The 20,416-nt window shown below is 30.0% G+C and overlaps 2 protein-coding genes and 2 pseudogenes across 3 annotated transcripts; all 4 read right to left on the reverse strand.

Annotated features, from left to right (window-relative positions):
* Nucleotides 1-5,770: 5,770 nt before the first annotated feature.
* On the reverse strand, nucleotides 5,771-7,252 carry LOC111317758 (sphinganine C4-monooxygenase 1-like; annotated as a pseudogene).
* A 5,276-nt stretch (nucleotides 7,253-12,528) lies between these two features.
* LOC111317759 (sphinganine C4-monooxygenase 1-like) lies at nucleotides 12,529-13,930 on the reverse strand. Its single transcript, XM_022920165.2, has 2 exons — nucleotides 13,644-13,930; nucleotides 12,529-13,364 (listed from the first exon to the last, which is right to left on the reverse strand). The coding sequence occupies exons 1-2, from the start codon at nucleotides 13,866-13,868 to the stop codon at nucleotides 12,810-12,812; spliced, it is 780 nt and encodes a 259-aa protein (XP_022775900.2). The 5' UTR covers nucleotides 13,869-13,930; the 3' UTR covers nucleotides 12,529-12,809.
* A 1,465-nt stretch (nucleotides 13,931-15,395) lies between these two features.
* On the reverse strand, nucleotides 15,396-16,448 carry LOC111317618 (sphinganine C4-monooxygenase 2-like). 2 transcript variants are annotated; one of them, XM_022920054.2, is made up of 2 exons: nucleotides 16,146-16,448; nucleotides 15,396-15,956 (listed from the first exon to the last, which is right to left on the reverse strand). In XM_022920054.2, exons 1-2 carry the CDS (start codon nucleotides 16,368-16,370, stop codon nucleotides 15,396-15,398), a joined length of 786 nt encoding a protein of 261 aa, XP_022775789.2. In that variant the 5' UTR covers nucleotides 16,371-16,448. The 2 variants fall into 2 exon arrangements, with proteins under 2 accessions (XP_022775789.2, XP_089599436.1); XM_089743310.1 differs by having other exon boundaries at nucleotides 15,396-15,951; nucleotides 16,144-16,448.
* Nucleotides 16,449-17,360: 912 nt separating this feature from the next.
* LOC111317760 (sphinganine C4-monooxygenase 1 pseudogene) lies at nucleotides 17,361-19,122 on the reverse strand (annotated as a pseudogene).
* Nucleotides 19,123-20,416: the final 1,294 nt, after the last annotated feature.

The raw sequence follows: 20,416 nt of genomic DNA on the forward strand, positions 1-20,416 counted from the left end.
ATGAAACGAGCAATATAATTCAATCTCCTTAAAAATCCCTTTACTTCTTTTTGTGTGTGTAGAGGTGGTAGCTCTTAGATGGCACGTATCTTATCTGAATCCACTTTTATTTTTCTTTTACTAACAATAAATCTCAGTAATTTTTTTGAGTTTACACCAAAAGTGCATTTAGCTGGACTGAGCTTGAACTGAAACTTTCTTAATCTCTTAAATAGCTTTCTGAGATTAGTTGCATGATTTTCTTCTTCACGGGATTTGGCAATCATGTCATCCACATACACCTCTATTTCTTTATACATCATATCATGGAATAGAGTTTTCATGGCTTTTTGATATGTTACCTCAGCATTTTTCAAATTGAACGGCATGACTTTATAGCAAAATATTTATCATATTATCATAAAAGTAGTATTTTTCATATCTTCTTGTGTCATCTTAATTTAATTATAGCCTGAAAATCCATCCATGAATGAAAACAGAGAGTGCCTAGTGGTATTGTCCACTAAAATATCAATGTAAGGCACTGAAAAATTATCTTTTGGACTTGCTCTATTCAGATCATGATAATCAACACACATTCTCACTTTGCTATCTTTCTTTGGTATTGGGACTATATTAGCCACCCATTCGGGATATTTGGCCATTTCTAAAAATCATGCATCAAATTGCTTTTTCACTTCTTCCTTTATTTTTAACAACATTTCAGGTTTCATTATTCTCAGCTTCTATTTAATTAGTTTGCACTCAGGCTTCAACGTTAGCTTATGCACTATAATTTTAGTATCCAGCCCTGACATATCTTGATATGACCAAACAAATACATCTATATATTCATGTAGTAACTTTATCAATTTTTGCTTTATTGGTAATGACATTGAAGTACCAATATTAACCTCTTTTTTAGTTTTTTCATCCCCTAAATTAATAACTTTAGTGACTTCTTGATAAGGCATGAATTGCTTCTCTTCTTGTTCCACTAATCTCAATAATTCTGAGGATATTGCATGGTCTTCCACATTCTCTTCATCATCGAGTTCATCAATATAAACAAAATTTTTAAAATCAAATCTTGAAATATTGTCATGATGATCTTTATATTCATTATTCAAATACCTGAAAATAAGTGAAATGGATGAAATGTAGAATGTTGTATAGTAATGCAGGGAATTAAAATGAAAGAGGCAAAATAAATAGACAAATATGCTACACTTGTCATTTATTCAATTGAAAATAAGAAAACAAATGCACATAAGACATTTAATGCTTTTAATAAAAGCATTTAGATTAGGTTCAACACATTACTTTGGAGAAAATTTAAAAACAACAGGTAGCTCCTTAACATGCCAATTTTTCAGTTTTATACTAGAAAGAGTAAGATAAACCCATGACAGCTTGGATCTTTGTTTTTCTTTTCTTCACCCATCATTTGTATGAAAAATTCAGCAAAGATATCTTTCAATAATGGTGTGAACTCTTTTTCTATGTTGCCTGCTACATCTGGATAGATATAACCAACTGAGATAAAAGTCTCGTTAAATGAGAGAAAAAGATAGGCTTTTAGTTTCTACCTCTTGCCTTAGAAAATGAGCTAACCTTTTTTCTCTTTTTTTCTCTATGAACTTTATTCTTCTTTTTTGAGTTAGCTTATACCCTAGCCCAAATCGATCATCTTTTTTAGGTATCATCTATGGTCGTTGCATCCCCTGCAAGTTAGCCCACACTTGTTGTCCTTTTTCTACCACTTCTTTAAGTGCCATATTGGAAGCTTTGGATAGACATGAAATATGCACTTTTGATCATTCACTCACATAGGTTGTATTAACGAATTCAAAGGATCTGAAAAAATATTTTGGAGCTTTCTCAGCTGCTTCAACATATAATGTGGTAAAGGATTTAGTCACCAGCAGGTCTTTTTCACTAGTAACAATGACAACCTTTTCATTAATTATGAATTTTACCTTCTGATGCAGAGTGGAAAGAACAGTTCCTGCTATGTGAATCCATGATCTTTCCAAAAGATAACTATAGGAAGGAGCGATATCCATAACTTGAAAAACTATATCAAAAGTACATGGTCCAATTTAGATTGGTAGCTTAATATCGCTTATCACTTTATGATGAGTCCCATCAAAAGGCTTCACTTTCATATGACTCATTTTTATGTAAGACATGTCAATTGACAATCTAGATAGTGTAGTCATAGGCATGACATTCAAAGAAGATCCATTAGCAATGAGCACATTTGCCAGTGTATGATCCTTGTATCTTATAAAGATATTAGCATCACCTCTACCACCAAGTGGAATTTCATCATCACTATATGATATATAATTTCTCACTGTGATATTTTTCACTATGCGATCAAGTTTCTCCACATATATACTGTGAGCTACATAAGCCTCATTAAGTACTTTGAGCAAAATATTTCTATAAGGCTCAGAATTTAACAATAACGAGAGCATAGAAATCCAAGTTGGTAAGCAATTTAATTACTTCACCACACAATATTCACTGTGCTTAATAAGCTTAAAAAACTCACAAGCCTCTTTTTTTGTAACTGAATTCTTACATTCTCGATCTAAGACTAAGGCTGGGTGAGTCTCTTAATCGTTGGGCAATTTATCTTATTTTTTTAAGCTCGTTTCCTTTTCTTTTGCTTTTTCTTTTTGTGCTCTCTCAAGTGTTTCTAGGATATAGTATCGCCTATTTCGAGTTATGCCCTCAACGCCAATTATGTTTGCTGTGCTTGCATCACATGAGCCATATTGAAGAGAACCATTATCTAAACCTTGTGATATGATATTACAATCATATTTTCAAGGGATTGCCTTATCTGATTTGTACGAGAATAGGCTAGGGACCTCAATTGTCACATTTGGCATAGTTGTACAAATTGGTTCATTAATCTTAGCACTTAATTTTTCATCATAGAAGATTGTGACAAGCTCAAAATTCATATGACCTAGCTTATTAACCTTAACACTTGGTTTCTCTTCATAAAAGATGGTAACAGGCTCAAAATTCATTCGATAAGGCCTATTTTTGGATGAGTCTTCCGTCATAACATTAACTGAACTTTCTTCATGTTCTTCATAAAATTCAACCAAGAAAGAATCCATCATTCTCTGTAACTCCTGTTGAAATGCTTTACAATCTTGAAGTGAATAACCAACCATCCCCATATGAAATTCACAAGTGTGATCTGAATTATTTAAGAAATTTCCATCATTTGAGTTTTCAGGTATTGGATGAATCATATTTGCTTTCACAATGGTAGCAAATATTTCATCCATAGGGGTTTTGATCTCGCTTACTTTTTTTTAATATTTTGAGTTATCTCACTATTTAAAGTATGTATTGATCATCCACCATGATTAGGTAACGGATTGGCCTCCACACTCGGTTTGGCCTTAGTTGTGAAATTTAAAATTTCGTTATCAATCAAGCTTTGCACCCTACTTTTGAAAGCCGAACAATTTTTCAGGGAGTGGCTCTGAATTCCATAATGATAGTCGCATGAAGCTTCAGGATCATACCACTTCGGATATGAAGGTTTCAAAGGCTCTATGGGCTGTCGAGCCAGCAAGTGTTTCTAGAATAACTGAGGGAACAATTTTGTGTATGTCATAGGAATTGGATCAAATCATTATTGTTTTTGATTATTTCGAGGTTCCCTTTGATTAAAATCTGTGGTATTTTCCTGAGGGAAAGGTCGGGATGAAGGTACTCGAAGGCGAACATTAGCTTGGAAAGTAGGTGTCGTGGTTTGTATTGGTTGGTAATAGTATGGGTTATGGGAAATATTAAAAATGATTAGGTAAGAAGGCTGGTATACAGGATATGAATGGTATGTGATAAAAGGTTTTGGTTTTGGTTTTTCATTGGTGACAGCTTGCACTTCCTACTTCTTATTTCTTGGATGGTCCTCTTTTCTTTGATCCAGAAACATCACTTCCATCAATCTTTTAATTTTTAATGGTATTTTCTATTATCTCTCCCGTAGTCACCATATCAGTAAAGTTTTTTATGGCATGACCAATGAGCTTATCATAGTATGGTATTCAAAGAGTATTGATAAACAGAATAGTTGTTTCTTTCTCGGTGCACCGGTGGCCGAAAACTTTAACTGACATCGAAAAATTCAAAAATTTTCAAATTTCGATCACCAAAAAATTCAAATAGTCATCAAAAAATTCAAATGGTCGTCAAAAAATTCAAATGGTCGCTGAAAAATTCCAATTTTATCATATTCCGATGACTCAAAAAAATCCAAAAAAATTTTAAAAAATTCTCCAGTGGTCCTTTTCGCTTTCTAAACACCTTTTCAAGCCCAATTTTTTTTTAAAAAAAAATCTACAACTTCCTAGATCGAGAATTTCATTCTCGAAATTTTTTTTTGTGTGTTTACTATTGGTTTTTTTTTATTGTGTGTGTTCCCTCATATTATTCTTCTTTGTGTCCCTATTTTTTTGCAGAGATTAGCTCTATTTATAGAGCTTCTGAGATTCAAGATCCCAGATCTTCTAGGATCTTTTTGTGAAAAATTTGGGTGTCTATCCGTGACTTTTGGTCACCGAATTTCATGCTGTCATGTTAGGCAGTGTTAGAAAGAAAAATGAACCTTCTGGCAGTTTGATTTCAGTTGTTAGAGTTGAAATCAAAGATTTTTTAAAACTTTTTTTCTAACTTTTTTCTTTTTTTTTTTAAAGATTAACAATAATAATAATAATAATATATAAAAAGAAACAAAATTGGTGCCTACAGCTATAATTGGAAAAAAAATCAATTATACAAGAAACTTTCATTTTATATTTCTCCTTTTTTTTTCATCCTTTAAATTATTATTTTAAAAAAATTTTGCAACTTCTATTCTATTTTTAAGGAAAAATATTCTTTCCTATATAATATGAATTACAATGTTTTAAATTTATTTTTTTACTAATTAATTACTAATTATTTTAGTTTAAAATACTTTTTCCTTTTTTTATATATCAAAGAGATTGATTTTGTTATAATTTCTACTCTTATTTGAATCATAATTTAAGTATGGGAAATTAGGTACATAGGCTCACGGGGCCTCGTGGGACTCAAGGAGACAAAAAAATATTCTGAAATTATTAAAAAAACTTTTATTAATTCAGTTTATTTGTTGGTAAGACTACTATTGATTGCTGAGACAGCGTTTTCAGTAATAAATATTTTGATTACTCATTTACATAACCAAATAAAAGATTAATAATTGAATGATAGTTTAATTGTTTATATTAAAAAAAAATTTGTTCAAAAGCAGTGATAACAAAATTATTGTACAACATTTCAAAGTATGAAATTGTGTCAAAGACAATTGTAAAATTTTTAACAATTATAACTAGATATAGAAATTTTAATTTTTAAGAACTCTAATATTGTTATTGTTGTTTTTTTAATAATTTAATATGTTTGAAATAAGTGTCCATTAAAGAAAATTTCTAGCTCCGCCACTATATCCAAGGTCGATTTTCAATAGCATATATCATTTAGAGAAACATGTAAAGAAGTACGTGTATTTTTATCAAAAAAAGTTTACAGTCTAAGAATAAAAAAAAATGATTGTAGATATTAGTATTTGAACATAAAATTTATTAGATGTTAATTTTTACAAATAATTATATAAATCAATTAAATTAAACTCTGAATTCATATATACTTTTAATAACTAATACTACTTCTAAGTGATAGTAATAAAGTTTACATGTAGGAGTGTATAAATCCATAAAACAAAATCGCTTTAACAGTAGAGGTAATTTTGTTTTAATCTTGACACATGAGAACGTGTATTTGAATCTTGTTCATTATCTTTTTTTGGATAAATCTGTCAAAAAAATATATAAATTTAAATTTCTTAGCAAAAATTTCATTTAAGTGTCCCACTAAGAACAGAAGAGCCACTCGAAGAAAAAAGAGAGGGTAGCACCTTGAACAAGCCAATCATATCATTGATGAAAATAAACATCACACCAAATTTTGCCAATGAATTTTGCAAACACATTGAAACCACATTCACATCAGAACAAGTTGAAGAAATCCCAAGCTTTAGGATTTATCAAAATGCCGGCTGACGGTGCATAATACGTATGACAATCAAACCCAAATTTATTTTCCCATTTTCTTACCCAAGTGAAGGCTACAAGTGCATAATACGTGGAACTAATCACTCAATCATCCTTGCACTCTCGTGTGAACCGTGCTTCGAAGCCCACTTCTTCTGTCTTCTCAATTGAAAAAGGCATATAGGTTCCCATAATCTATCCCACATAATGAAGAATGGTTGAGAAAAGTTGTATTTGCTACCATGAAGCTGATGGTGGATATCATGAAAAGCAGTATTGTTCCAGAAAAATATATGAAAGGGGTTTCCAGGTAGCAACATTCCGCAATGGTCATCTATTGTTTTGATAGTGGAAAAGCAGATGAAATAGTTGGAAGTTCGAGGAGACATGCCAGAGAGAAAAGTAGCTAAGGCTCCACCCACGGTGTCAAAGATAAGCCCGTCGAGTTTATGATTGTAGAGAGTTCCAAATGCATAGGGTACAACAAGCCGATGACGATAAGAACGAATGTGCCGACAAAAAAATTTGCTGGAGTGCGCGTATTTTTGGGTGAAATATTGATACCTATCGACAACCAGCATAGCTATAACAAATTGCCTAGCTATAACAATCAAGGAAGGTGGCTTCCCTAAAGAATTCCCAACATCATCATTTCCTACTGTCACCTGTAAAAAAGTAAATCATAGTCCTAGAGCCAAATGGAGGTTTAATGATGCGCATAGTACGTGGAAATCCATTAATAAAGAAAAAATAATGAGATTCGAACTTATCCTAAATGATTCACTTATTTTTTTAAGAGGTGTATTCCTTCAAAGCTGAAATTTGCAATTACATTAAAAAAAGGTTCGCTACGCGTACCTTAAACAAAAGAAAGAAACAATAGCTTGTAAGGTTTGCTGGAAAAGAACAGCATTGATGACTGTCTTTCTGGACACCAAATTCTTCTCCTCCTCTTCTTGCTTGGAATGCAACTTGTAATTCTCACACCACGACTCTAAGATGAGATACATCCCTGAGTATGTCCAATAAACAACAATTGGCATGAAAATGGCCAGCAATTCCTCTGATGTTGCCAAAGCCATGACAATTTTGAACTTAATTGCCCTTTGAAGGATCAAATTTAAGATTAGCAGTGGAATTAATGTGGTCTTAATTTCTTCTAAAACCACTTATCCAATCACTGCAGGTAACACTCTACCTATAGTTGATACTTGATAATGGCTAATGTTTTTAAAATGTTAAGTGGAACATGGAATAAGAAAAAAAAAACTCTCGATTAATTGTTACCGAGAAAAAAAAAAACAACAGGAAAGAACAAATGTTCAGAAATTAAAGAGCAACATACCAAGTTAGTGGATTCCCTTATTCTTTTTTTTGGCAAATAAAATAGTTTAAAAAGCACGGCTATACGTTCGATTTGGTAAGTGTCAGTATGTGATTCCTAAAATTTTTAAACAATAATTTCCTAATGCTTTTTGGGCTCAAATTATGAAAGGACTTTATCTCCCTATATGTTCATTTATTAAAAAGCAAGAGCGTCGTGGCTATGGACCAGCTTGTTAGAAAAACAGATATCCTAAAAGAAAATATCCAAAAGAAGATTATATCAAATTAAGTTACTATTTTTTATGTATTGAAATTTATTAAATTAATTATTATATTTAATATAAAATATTATCATAAATAATAACAACTTAACTGTCTTTAAAGATTACTCTAAGGGCACTTAATTTAAAATTCTTTAAATATTTTAATAAAATGTAAGATAAAGTCAAAGATCGAAAATTGATTTCATAAGAATAAATGCATAATACTTAATACACATTTTAAAAATATATGATGTAGAGGCTTTTTAATTGAAGTCTAAATGTTACATTCCAACATTCATGCTCATTATTTATATGACAATCAAACCAAAATTTACATTCCCAATTATTTCTTGTTCCAAATGAAAAGCCAATAAGTTGATAATGAGTGCATTGTAAAACTAATTAATCAATCATCCTTTGAACTCTTTTATAGGTCGTACTTCGAAATCCCCTTCTGCTGATCTCTTCTTAATTGAGTAAGGCATAAGGGTTCCCATAATTCTATCCCAAAGAAATGGAGAGGGGTATGAACAAGTTGTATTTGCCACCATGAAGCTGACGGTGGATGTCATGAAATGCAGTATTGTTCCAAAAGAAGATATGAAAAGTTTGAAAGATATGAAAGAAGACAAGGCTCCATCAACATTGGCGTCAGAAAGATGGCCCTCAACAAGCCGGTTATGATTGAATCTATATATGTAAATGACCATAATGAGCGATATTAAATTTCAGTGGGTTGCAGCAAATAATTGATTGCTGAATTAAAAAAAATATAAAAAGCAATGCCCATGTATCCCGGCAATATCTGGTTCGGATAATAATAAAGGAAAAGGGATTTGAATTAATTAAAATGATGGGATATGGCGTAAATTTATTATTGTTTTTTTATATTAAGTGTTTAAATTTATTACAATTTTTTAATTGTTATAATTTTATCATTATATTTTTATTTTTGAAATAAATTTATTATCATAAGAACAATTAGAGAATATTCAGTTTGTTAAAAGTTGTTTTACAATTCAAAAATAATTTTAAAATTACATGGCAAAAAAAAAAAAAAAAAACCAGTCATGAAGCTAAAAAATAAAATTATTTTATTTTATTTTTCTACTTTTATCATACATGTTATACTAAATATAATACCACATAATTCAAAATTTTCTTTTTCTTTTATTTATTTTCTCTTTTATCGGGTCATTTATATCAAAATAAAATGCCATCCCATAGTTGAGTCCCCTTCATTATTTTTATGTCCATTCTTATTTTTTAATACATTTATAGCATATGATTTTTATAATTTATAGTATTAAAAAGTCATGGACAAAAAATAATGGAGGATAGAATTACTAATCAATAATCATTCTATAACAGTGTCCCACTAAAAACTGGGGACACCGATCAAATTAGGAAAGATAAAATGAGGGTAAAAAGCTAGGCATATTGTAAAAGAAAACAAACATCCAATTTGTTGCCTCCAAGCATAAAATAACAACTCACATCACAAGCATAAAATAATAACTCACATCAGTCCACACCAAGTTTTTTGCCAATGAATTTGCAAACAATTGAAAGCACATTCACATCAGAACAAGTTAAATTAATCAAAGTGCAGATCACCATACAAATTAAATCATTCAAATTAGCATCGCTATGTTCTATTCCTTTTTTGGGTTGTAATTTTAGAATAATATCAACATTTATTCTCATTATCTTTATGACAATTCAAACTGAAATTTACTTGTCAATCATCCTCGCTCTCTCTTGTAGGCCTGCTTCGAAGCCCCCTTCAGCTCTTTTCTTGAGTGAATATGGCATGTAGGTTCCCATAATTCTTTCCTACATAACGAAAAATGGTTGTGAGAAGTTGTGTTTGCTACCATGAAGGTGATGGTGGATATCATGAAATGCAGTGTTGTTCCAAAAGAAGATATGAAAGGGGTTTCCAGGGAACAATAGACCGCCGTGGTCATATATTGGCAAAGAAAAAGAAAAAGGTTTGTCTCCACTGAAATTAAAATATATATACATGATATCTTTATAAATATACGATAAGTAAGAATTAATAGAGAGAGAGAAATAATAAAAGAAAAAAAAAAAGGAGTTAGATAATTTTCTTCTTTCAGGGCTCAAGATATTTGAGTGATTAATTGTTTTTTCTTTTTTAATATTTATAGTTTATAAATGTAATAGAGTATACATTTACCATTTAAATTTTTGTTGACAAAATAATTTGGTTTATTATTATATTATAAATGAATTAATATTGAAGAAAATTTTAATATTTATTGAAATTATGTTAAATAGTTTATTTTTTAAAGTAATTTGTCATTTATAAAAATTACTAATTTATTTAATAAAATTTAAAGTACGTAAGCATTTCAATCTTTCATTACATTTGAATATAGTGAAATATTGATAATTATTATGATATGTGAAATAAAAAATCTGGATACTTTAGCTTTTCAAGTTATTATTATGTTATAAATTTAATCTCAATTGGAGATAATTATTATAAAAAAATTAAATTTCAAAGTATTTGATTAGTAATATTATGAGTGGAATGAATTTAGACTTTTATTGTTAGGCACTAATAATAAGAATCTAATTGTGAATTAATAACTTTAATAGGTGAAAATAAATTATTATTATTATATGTTTATTAAGCACTAAAAGAGATATTAAGAAAATTCTACCTGTATAAATATAAAAATGATGTTGTTTCGATAAAAAAAAATTAGGGTATCTCTTGTATATATGTTAAATAGATTCAGCGATTCACGGCAAGACATGGATTAGCATGATGTGAGTTATACTTGACATGATTTATTGTTAAGTAATTACGTTAGGCCAAGCACAGTACAAATTCGTGCCCCATGATGGACTAAAGGATTTTAAGTTCATAAATTGGCATAGCACAACCCATTAAGAGCTAGTGTCAGCACATGGCTTATGAGTTAGCATAGTACGATACATAAGTTCAAATGATATGTAAGCTAATACAACACAATACATAAACCTGAATGAGTTATATTCATATATATATTTATCTTGTGATTAAATTATATTTACTTTTGGTATTTTGTTGGTAATTTATAAAAATAAAATTATATTAAATAAATTTATTTATTAAATATTTAAATTGTTGTTAGATAAATTTATAATTCTTTCTATTCATTTTAAATATAAATTATATTCATAGGTTACTTTTTATAAAAAAATTCTTTAAAACTACATTACTAAAAAAAGTTCATCAAAAAATAAACTATTAAGGTAAAAAAATTAACACTTGATCTTGAAGTACTAAAAGCAGCTAAGATATTTTTGTTAAAACCAAAATGAAAGTTGATATTATCGAAATATTTATATTACTTAAAGATTTGTTAGATGTAGAAGGCCAAGCACAAGACAAAGTAAATTACATAAACGAATTATCGGATGATGAGAATGAGAAGTATAATAAAAATCTTGTGTCTTAAAATCTTTTTTTGTGTTTTTAAATATTAGATTTGTAAATTTCAATATTTTTATTTAATAGATTTTATTACTTTTCCTTATGAATATAAACATTTTATCCAACCACGCAAATTATACAACTTTTTATTTTATTTTACTTATATTTATCCAACGTGTTATTTTCAACACTAAATAAAATTTTTTTTGAAAAACCATCAATAGGTCATGCTTGATTCAATATAAAAATAGTGTCGTGCTTAACATAGTACAACTTATATGGGTTATGGGCCATATTTCATGCTGGGTCATACTTTTAGCTTTCATAGGTCATGCCAATACAAACCTTTAAAAAATAATGATAGGTCAATATGATCAACTAACATATAGACTAATATTTAAATGGGTTATACCAACATGACATGCCCCGTTTAACACCTTTAATTTTTTTGTAAATGCTTATAAATAGGATAAGAAATTAAGCATAATAGTATTAAAACGGTTATAAATCTTTAATAAAAATTAGGTATTATATATGTTTTATCTTTAATTCTAACAATAAGATCGAGTTGCGATTTAATTTGAGGACATCAACAACTTTATTAATTAGAATTTTAAAGTATATTTACTAATTGAAAGTTTTAATTTAAATATTTTTTTGTTTGAAATGTTAAAAATTAAGCACCAACATTTAAAATTAATAAAAGATTATTAATAATTTAGAATATCGGTAGATCTCTCTATTCCATGTTAGAAATGAAAATTTTTTTAAATTTATTTTGGTGAAACAAGTACTCAAACTATTCTAGCTAACTTTCATAAATTAAAATAAATATGAAAGGTTATGTTTGTTTATCAAATAAATAGTCGACTTTATTCACTAACACTAATAATATGTTTAATTATATGTTAATGATAAATTATACTTTTTCATCATATATATATAATTTTTTATACATTCATTTTCATCATATATATAATTTTTTATAAATTTTTTTTATAAATTTTGAAGCGTTATTATATTTTATTATATTTTAATGACATAATAATCTTTAAGAAAATTTTTTTGTAGCTCAAATAAATTTCTTCTTTCGTCTCTTTATTCTCAAATTTTCTAACACAGTTTTTTTTTTTTTTTTTTTTACATCAACCTCACCCTTGAATTAATTAATATAATGTCCTTCAAATTTGAAGCTCACTATAAGAAAAAATTTTAAGCAAGACAAGCATCATTTTTATTTTTATGCCAAGAAATTTTATGAAATAACCAAAACGTTATAAAGTAACAGCAAAAAAATGATAGGCTATAATACCAAACAATCCGAAAAATCGCCTAAAAATACACAAAAAGCAAAAAAAATTGGATCAACATACAATACCCATAAATATTAAACAAAAAGATTACTAAAAAAGAACTCCAATCACACCAATCCAGAATACCTTTTAAACAACGTACAACCATAACCAGAAAAACAGCATACAACCTCACTCAAAACATTATTTACGACGCCAATTTAGGTGAAAAGACCATCCCAGTATCATCATTTATTTTCACTGTATATACGATAGATAAAATACAGATCATGGACCCTTCCTATTGCTTTATTCCGAATGAAGCATATAAGTATTCATATATAAAAACCAATTGATCGGTCCATGCCTATCATAACTTACTAGTTACTCAATCATCCTTGTGCTCTTGATCAGCACGTCGTACTTCAAAGCCTCCTTCGGCTTTCTTCTCAAGTGAATAAGGCATATACGTTCCTAGAATTTTATCCCATGTGACGAAGTACACTGAGAAGTTGTATTTGGCACCATAAAGCTGATGATGGATATCATGGTATGCCGAATTATTCTTAAAGAAGATGTAAAAGGGGTTTCCAGGAAGCCTCATCCCGCAATGGTCATCCACTAATTTAATGAGGGCAAAAGAGAAGAAAAACATCGAAGTTCGAGGAGACATACCGGAGACGATTATAGATAATGACCCGCCCATGGTGTCCAAGATCCCCTCGAGTGGGTGCATATACTGAGCTCCAAATGCATAGGAAACAACAATCCGGTGGTGTGGAGCATGAAGGTGTCGATATAAGAACTTGTTGTAATGCAAGTACCTATGGATAAAATATGACCAAGTATCTATAAACACCATAGCTATAACTAATTGCTTAGCTATAATAATAAGGGACGATGGCTGCCTTGGAGATGCCTCAGCATCATTTCCTCCTGTCACCTGCAAGAAGTTAGGTTTTAAATCACAAAACAAAGTCGTAATTCTGAAAAAAAAGTAAATGTAAAATTCATTGTACAGTAAATTACAGAAGATTTTTAAAGTAATTAGTTTTAAAATAAATAAAATAAATAAAGAAACAAGCACATCGTTAGAGAAAATTTGACACAAAATTAAGACTAGTTGTGCTTGAACTCTGAAAAAACTTAAACTTGAGACCTTATAAAAATTTATGACTCTTTCTTTATTATTGACATAAATTTCATGATCAATTACTCATACCATTAACACGAGGAAGTTCAGAGTCGCTTGAATGGTTTGATGGAGAAGAACGCCTTTGATGACTGTCTTTCTGGACACCAAATTCTTCTCCTCCTCTTCTTGCTTGGAATGCAACTTGTAATTCTCACACCACGACTCTAAGATGACATACATCCCTGAGTATGTCCAATAAACAACAATTGGCACGAGAATGGCCTGCAATTCCTCCGATGTTGCCAAAGCCATGACAATTTTGAACTTAATTGCCCTTTGAAGGGTCAAATTTAAGATTAGAAATGGAATTAATGTGGTCTTAATTTCTTCTAAAGCCACTTATCCAATCACTGCATATAACACTCAACTTATAGTCGATACTTGATAGTGGCTGAAGTGTTTAAAATGTTAAGTGGAACATGGAATAAGAAAATAAAAACTCTCGATTCCTTGTTACGAAGGGAAAAAAAAAAAAAGCAGGAAAGAACAAATTGTTCAGAAATTAGCGAGCAACATACCAAGTTTTAGTGGATTCCATTATTGGCTTTTTTGACAAATAAAATAATTTAAAAAGCAAGGCCATATATTCGATCTGATAAGTGACAGAATCTGATTCGGAAGCAAAGGAAAAAGAGATTTGAATTAAAATTTTTAAACAATCAGGATAATGTCATATTAATTATGAAATTATTGGAGAATAATCAAAATATAATTAATTATTGTTCTTTAAAATTTATTATCATAATATATTGCACAATTGACTATAACCAAACATCTATCCAAAGTCCAAACTAAATTTTACCAATGAATTTGCAAATGAGTTTGCCCCGTTTAAATATGAGCAAGATCCACCCTACCAAATGAAGCTTCTCAATCAATCAATTTCACGATCTGGAATTCATATGATATGCTCATGAAATAGTCACTTTAAAATCGGATTCAGCAACAAATGTTTTTCCCCCACTTTGACATAGAGAGCACTTGCAAAGCAGTTTTTATAGCCATTAACTCAACAAATTTCTTTCGCAGTTGATGCTATATCATGCTGACATTGAAGCCTGGTGGTGCTTTGGTCCAGTGCAAAGAGAGAGGTGCATTTATTTTTTGGAGCAAGTTCAAATTCCTTAGTAATATAGGTTTTCGGGTCAGTTTTTTTTTATTTTTGATTTATTATTATTATTGGTTTTCGAGGTTTTGTGAAAGTTGAGACTCTTGTTGTTATCACTGTTCTTGGGTTTCTTATTTGTTGTTAATAAGAAGAAATCCTTAGGTTGCCAAAATCTTGACCATTAAAAATGATGATGTGGCTAAATCAAGGCCATCCAAAACATATGCCAAGGCATGGGCTTATCACGTGACCATTTAGTTTAAGATAAGCCAAGTTCTTATTGCTTAATTTCTTCTTCATGAATTAAGACCTTAACTTTTAGTATTCTTACATTATAATAATTATCTTCTCTTTAAAAAAAAAAAAAGTCTTTAATTGCCCTTGAATTTATTAGTGCCTAAAATATACTTTTTAAGATAATTCTGATATAATTTAAACTCTTTTATAATACACTCAAAGATTTAGATATTGTTAAATCTCAATTTGAAGAGTAAATTTTTTAAAACTCATCCATTAGAACAACATTTGGACCCTTTTGGGCTGTAATTTTTACATAATATCATCATTTGTTCTCGTTATTTATATGACAATTCAAACCCAAATTTACTTTCACGATTTATTGTACATACTCAAATGAAGCCTACAACTATATAGTGAATGGTACTAATTAATCAATCATCCTTGCTCTCTTTTATAGGCCGTACTTCGAAGCCCCCTTCTGCTCTTTTTTCAAGCGAATAAGGCATATAGGTTCCCATAATTCTATCCCACATAATGAAGAAAGGTTGTGAGAAGTTGTATTTGGCGCTATGAAGCTGATGGTGGATATAATGGAATGCAGTATTGTTCCAAAAAAATATATGAAAGGGGTTTCCAGGTAGCAACATTCCACAATGGTCATCTATTGCTTTGATAGTGGCAAAGCAGGAGAAATAGCAGGAAGTTCGGGGAGACATGCCAGACAGAAAAGCCGATAAGGCTCCCCCGATGGTGTCAAAGAGAAGCCCATCAACTTGGTGACTGTAGAAAGCTCCAAATGCATAGGGTATAACAAGCCGGTGATGATGAGAATGGAAGTGTCGATATAGGATTTTGTTGTGGTGCATGTATCTGTGTGTGAAATATTGGTAAGTATCCAAAAACAGCATAGCTACAACAAGTTGTCTAGCTATAACAATAAAGGAAGATGGTTGCCCAGCAGAATCCTCCCCAGCATCATTTCCTCCTGTCGCCTACAAGAAGTGTAAGATGATCTAAATCACAGACAAAATCGTAATTTTGTATATAATAAATTATTATTCAGGAGCCAATTTTAGTGGTGGGCACATCATGCATATGTATATATGCTAGTGAAGGTTTGAAAGTGAAGGTTTCAAAAGATTAAAAAGGTTAAACGTTAAAAGTTAACGTAGTACTCATACCTTAAACAAGAGGAAGAAGACAATAGCCTGAAAGGTTTGCTGGAGAAGAACACCCATGATGACCGTTTTTCTGGACACCAAATTCTTCTCCTCCTCTTCTTTCCCGGAATGCAACTTGTATTTCTCAAAAGACTCTAAGATCACATACATCCCTGAGTATATCCAATAGACCAGAATTGGCATGAAAATGCCCATGAATTCATCATTTGATATTGCCAAATCCATGAAAATTATGAACTTAATTGCACTACTTCGAACTCTATGGAAAAGAGATCTTGGAAGAAAGGGTCAAATAGCAGCAATGGAAATGTTGGTCTTTTAAAGACGTTTCTCCAATCACAATATGTAGAAGTACTCAGTTTTGTTTTTTTTCCTTAGCCAATAAATTAAGATTATGGCAATATAATAATAACCAATTATTAGTTGTTAGTTGTTACTATATCTGTTTCTCATAGAATTAAAATAGTGAAATATACTTCAATTCTAACTCTCTTAATTTTTTCTTTTTGGCGGATAAACTTTAATTTTTTCTTGTAGTTGGATAAACTTTCTCCTAAATAAACAAGGATGGTTTCCATTATATCCTAAAATTGCATCTTTAGTTACACATCAAACACAGCACCCATGAATTAATTAATATAAGGTCCTTCATTATGAGACCAATCTAGGAAAGAAGGCAACATCGATAAATAATATAAGGTCCATCGCTATATCTTAAAAACAATCAAGATAAACATATATATATATATCTACTTATTTTTTTACACAAAATGTCACAATCTGATGATAAAAAAATGAATTGTAAATTTTAAGATTTGAATTGAAATTTTTTTGGTGTAAGCAAAATATAAATCTTCCTTAAATTTTGGAGGGAATGTTGTACTTCGATGAATAAAAACATAGTAAATCCCTTCCTCATTTTAATGGTATATTGATAAATGTGTGAATTTGAAGCAAATTAATTCAAAATACCAAGGATGAAAAAAAAAATCGTTGTTACTAATGATAAAATTTATCTTCAAACCAATTGAAATACATAAGTGATAATTAGTTTAACTATTTTACATAACAATATCAACATTCATTATATATATATATATATATATATATATATATATTACACTGCAAGAGCAGATTTAGTCTTCTAATTTATTTGTTTCCAATGAAGCACAGAAGTACATAGAAACTAAAGGATCAATGCTCATGATTTACTAATCAACCATCCTTATTGTACTCTTTTATACCAGCCGCTGCTCGTACTTCAAAAGCCCCTTCGGCTCTTTTCTCAAGTGAATAAGGCATGTACGTGCCTAGAATTCTATCCCCCATGATAAAAGATGGTTGCGAGAAGTTGTATTTGCCACCATAAAGTTGATGGTGGACATCATGGTATGCAGAATTATTTTTAAAGAATATCTGAATGAGGTTTCCAGGAAGCCTCAACCCGCAGTGATCATCCACTATTTTGAGGCTTACAAACAAGAAGAAAAAGATGGAAGTCCGAGGAGACATGCCGGAGACGATAAAGGCTAGTGCTCCACCCACGGTGTCGACCAAAAGTCCCTCTAGTGGATGAGTGTACTGAACTCCAAATGCATAGGAAACAACAAGCTGATGATGCCAAGAATGAAGGTGCCGATATAAAAACTTGTTTTGGTGCATGTATCTAGGCGTGAAATATGTCCAAGTATCGAAAACCAACATCGCTATAACGAATTGTGTAGCTATAATAATAAGGGAAGATGGTTCCCTTGGAGATGTCTCAGCCTCATTTCCTCTTGTCACCTGCACCAAGTAATAAAAACCATAATTCTCCATTTAAAATAAAGCAGATTTTTATGTAGAGGTGGATCTATACAATTTTTTGAGAACTATTCACTTATAATATAAAAAAATTGTAAAAAAAATTAAAATAATATCTTGAAAGAAAAAGATATAATAGAGATGAGAACAAAATGGTTGATTGAAATTGTACTTGATTAATTAAAATATCTACCCTAATTTCAATAATTAATCTCTTTATTCCCACCAAACCCATTAACTAGATCAGTACCTAACAAAAATTTTCTATCCTATTTATAATTTTTTGATGGCCGGCTGATTTATATATAGCTAGTTATTCAACCTACTTGTCTGTTAAAAAATTGTTCACGCGAAAATGGAGGAAACAAGAAAATATATCCTAAGAATAATTTATCGAAAAAAAGGTACATTGTAATTGTTTATTTTTAAGTTTATTGTATGTCTTTATTGCTTAATTGGTATATATAAATATAATACCATAACTCCTTTTTTCGGATAAATAATAATTTTATTTATAAAAAAACAAGGCAGAAGAACCTGCATCAGGTAGAAGTGTACAAACTAACTACACATCAAATGAAAACTATACAGACAATAAAGAATGTTCTAACTTCCATTAATGACAAAGATCTTAATTATTACTCTTATAAAAAAGGTTCGTTCCATGGTTCAAATAATTGAGGCAAATTTTTAACTGAGATTCTAAATTCTTTCTCCCCTGAGTCTCTCTAAGGTTACCAAGAGCCAACAATTTAATTATTATATGAAGTTCACTACTCATACCGTAAACAAAAGGAAGGCCCCAACAGCCTGAAGAGTTTGAGTAAGAAGAACGCCTTTGATAACTGTTGTTTTGGAGACCAGATTATTGTCATCCTCATCTTCTTTCGAATGCAATTTATAATTGTCAAACGACTTGGTCGACTCCAATGCCATGTATATCCCAGAATAAATCCAGTACACAAGAATAGGCATGACAATACCCAGCAATTCATCTGACATCTTCAAAGCCATGTCGTGCTTCACTAAATTTTCAGAAACCAAAACGAGAGAATAAGCACATGAAATAATGTCATTGATGAAGCTGCTTTAATTTTCCCTTCAATTTAAGAAGAGAAGGGACCTTGACCTTGAGAGGTCAAGATGGCCGTGAATAATATGGTCCTTTTTTAAAAAGTTCTCTCCAATCACATTACAATAAATAAATAACAGCATGACTCTCATCAAAAGAAAAAAAATAAAAGTATGATATGGCTGATCATTTTCAAATCTAATATGCCAAAACAAAAAGGTTGTTTGTGTGTTTGGACATATAGAACGAAAATGGACCTACCAACCAACAGTAAGTGATTCAAATAAAAATTGAAAATTGAAACCTAACTTGATGAAATTGTTAAATAGATGGCAAATTTTGAAATAATTCACATTGGTTTATTAATACTTTTTTTAAGTAGACATTAATATTCTTGTTACATGATGGAAATTTTCACTTTTCCTTAATTAGCTATTGATTAAATTTAATTTGTGTATAGATATTATTTTTATTAATTGTCAATATATAGTTAATCAATTTAATTATTAAAATCATAATAATCCTTGGACGCATGCATAAATATTTGGCTCAATAAAGATTTTACGTATACTTCCAATTCGAAAAGTCGGAGTAATATCCCAAATCCTTCAATAAATGCCCTAACCATGTTTTCCTGCTTTATATAAAAAAAAAAAAAATTGATAATTTTTATCCAAATAAGAAAACAATAAAAAAAGCAATCATGTTTTCCTCGGATTTGTTCCCATCATTCAATAAATGCCCCAACCATGTTTTCCTGCTATATATATATATATATATAAATAAAAATTGAAATTTTTTATTGAAATTTGAAAAAAAAAAAAACAACCATGTTTTCCTTGGATTTGTTAATATAAAGTTCGTGAAAATTGAAGGCTATTAAAATTCAAGCAAGATAACATGCCGAAGCCAGGACAAAATGCCTCCTGGTGCCATAATAGTCGTCTTCACTGGCCAATAAAAGCCCACTCCAGTTGTCGAACCACAACTTCCAATCACGACCAAAACAACCAAGGGAAAATTTCCTACAGAATATATATATATATATATATATATATATATATATATATTATTAACAAATATAATAATAAGAGAGTTAAATAATATATATTTTTATATATTTGAGATTATCAGATATTAAACCCAATCATTATTGAAATTAAAAGTTTAATCTTCTAACAACAGATACTAGTGTTTGAAAACTTGCAATATTAACTTCATAGCCAAGCACAAAGACATAAATTTGTTGAACCTTTATTAGGCAGTGAATTGCATATTGGTTCAGTCTAAGATACTCAGTCAAATATACAGTGATTTTAACACAAAATATTAAAATTTATTTTTACCAGTTTCGTAGACATCAAATTTGTCTAAGATTTTAATCGGGTCTCGATTT

This window comes from Durio zibethinus, chromosome 2, assembly GCF_047325235.1.
Source record: "Durio zibethinus cultivar Kanyao isolate XHJ-2024 chromosome 2, ASM4732523v1, whole genome shotgun sequence".
NCBI lineage: Eukaryota > Viridiplantae > Streptophyta > Magnoliopsida > Malvales > Malvaceae > Durio > Durio zibethinus.

Bases quoted from the DNA above. Each gene is read 5' to 3' on its own strand.
- LOC111317759 (XM_022920165.2), bottom strand. From the start codon at position 13,868: ATGGCTTTGGCAACATCGGAGGAATTGCAGGCCATTCTCGTGCCAATT. The intron at 13,365-13,643 runs GTATGAGTAATT...AACTTCTTGCAG, and splicing joins TGAACTTCCTCGTGTTAATG to GTGACAGGAGGAAATGATGC.
- LOC111317618 (XM_022920054.2), bottom strand. From the start codon at position 16,370: ATGGATTTGGCAATATCAAATGATGAATTCATGGGCATTTTCATGCCA. The intron at 15,957-16,145 runs GTATGAGTACTA...CACTTCTTGTAG, and splicing joins TCTTCTTCCTCTTGTTTAAG to GCGACAGGAGGAAATGATGC.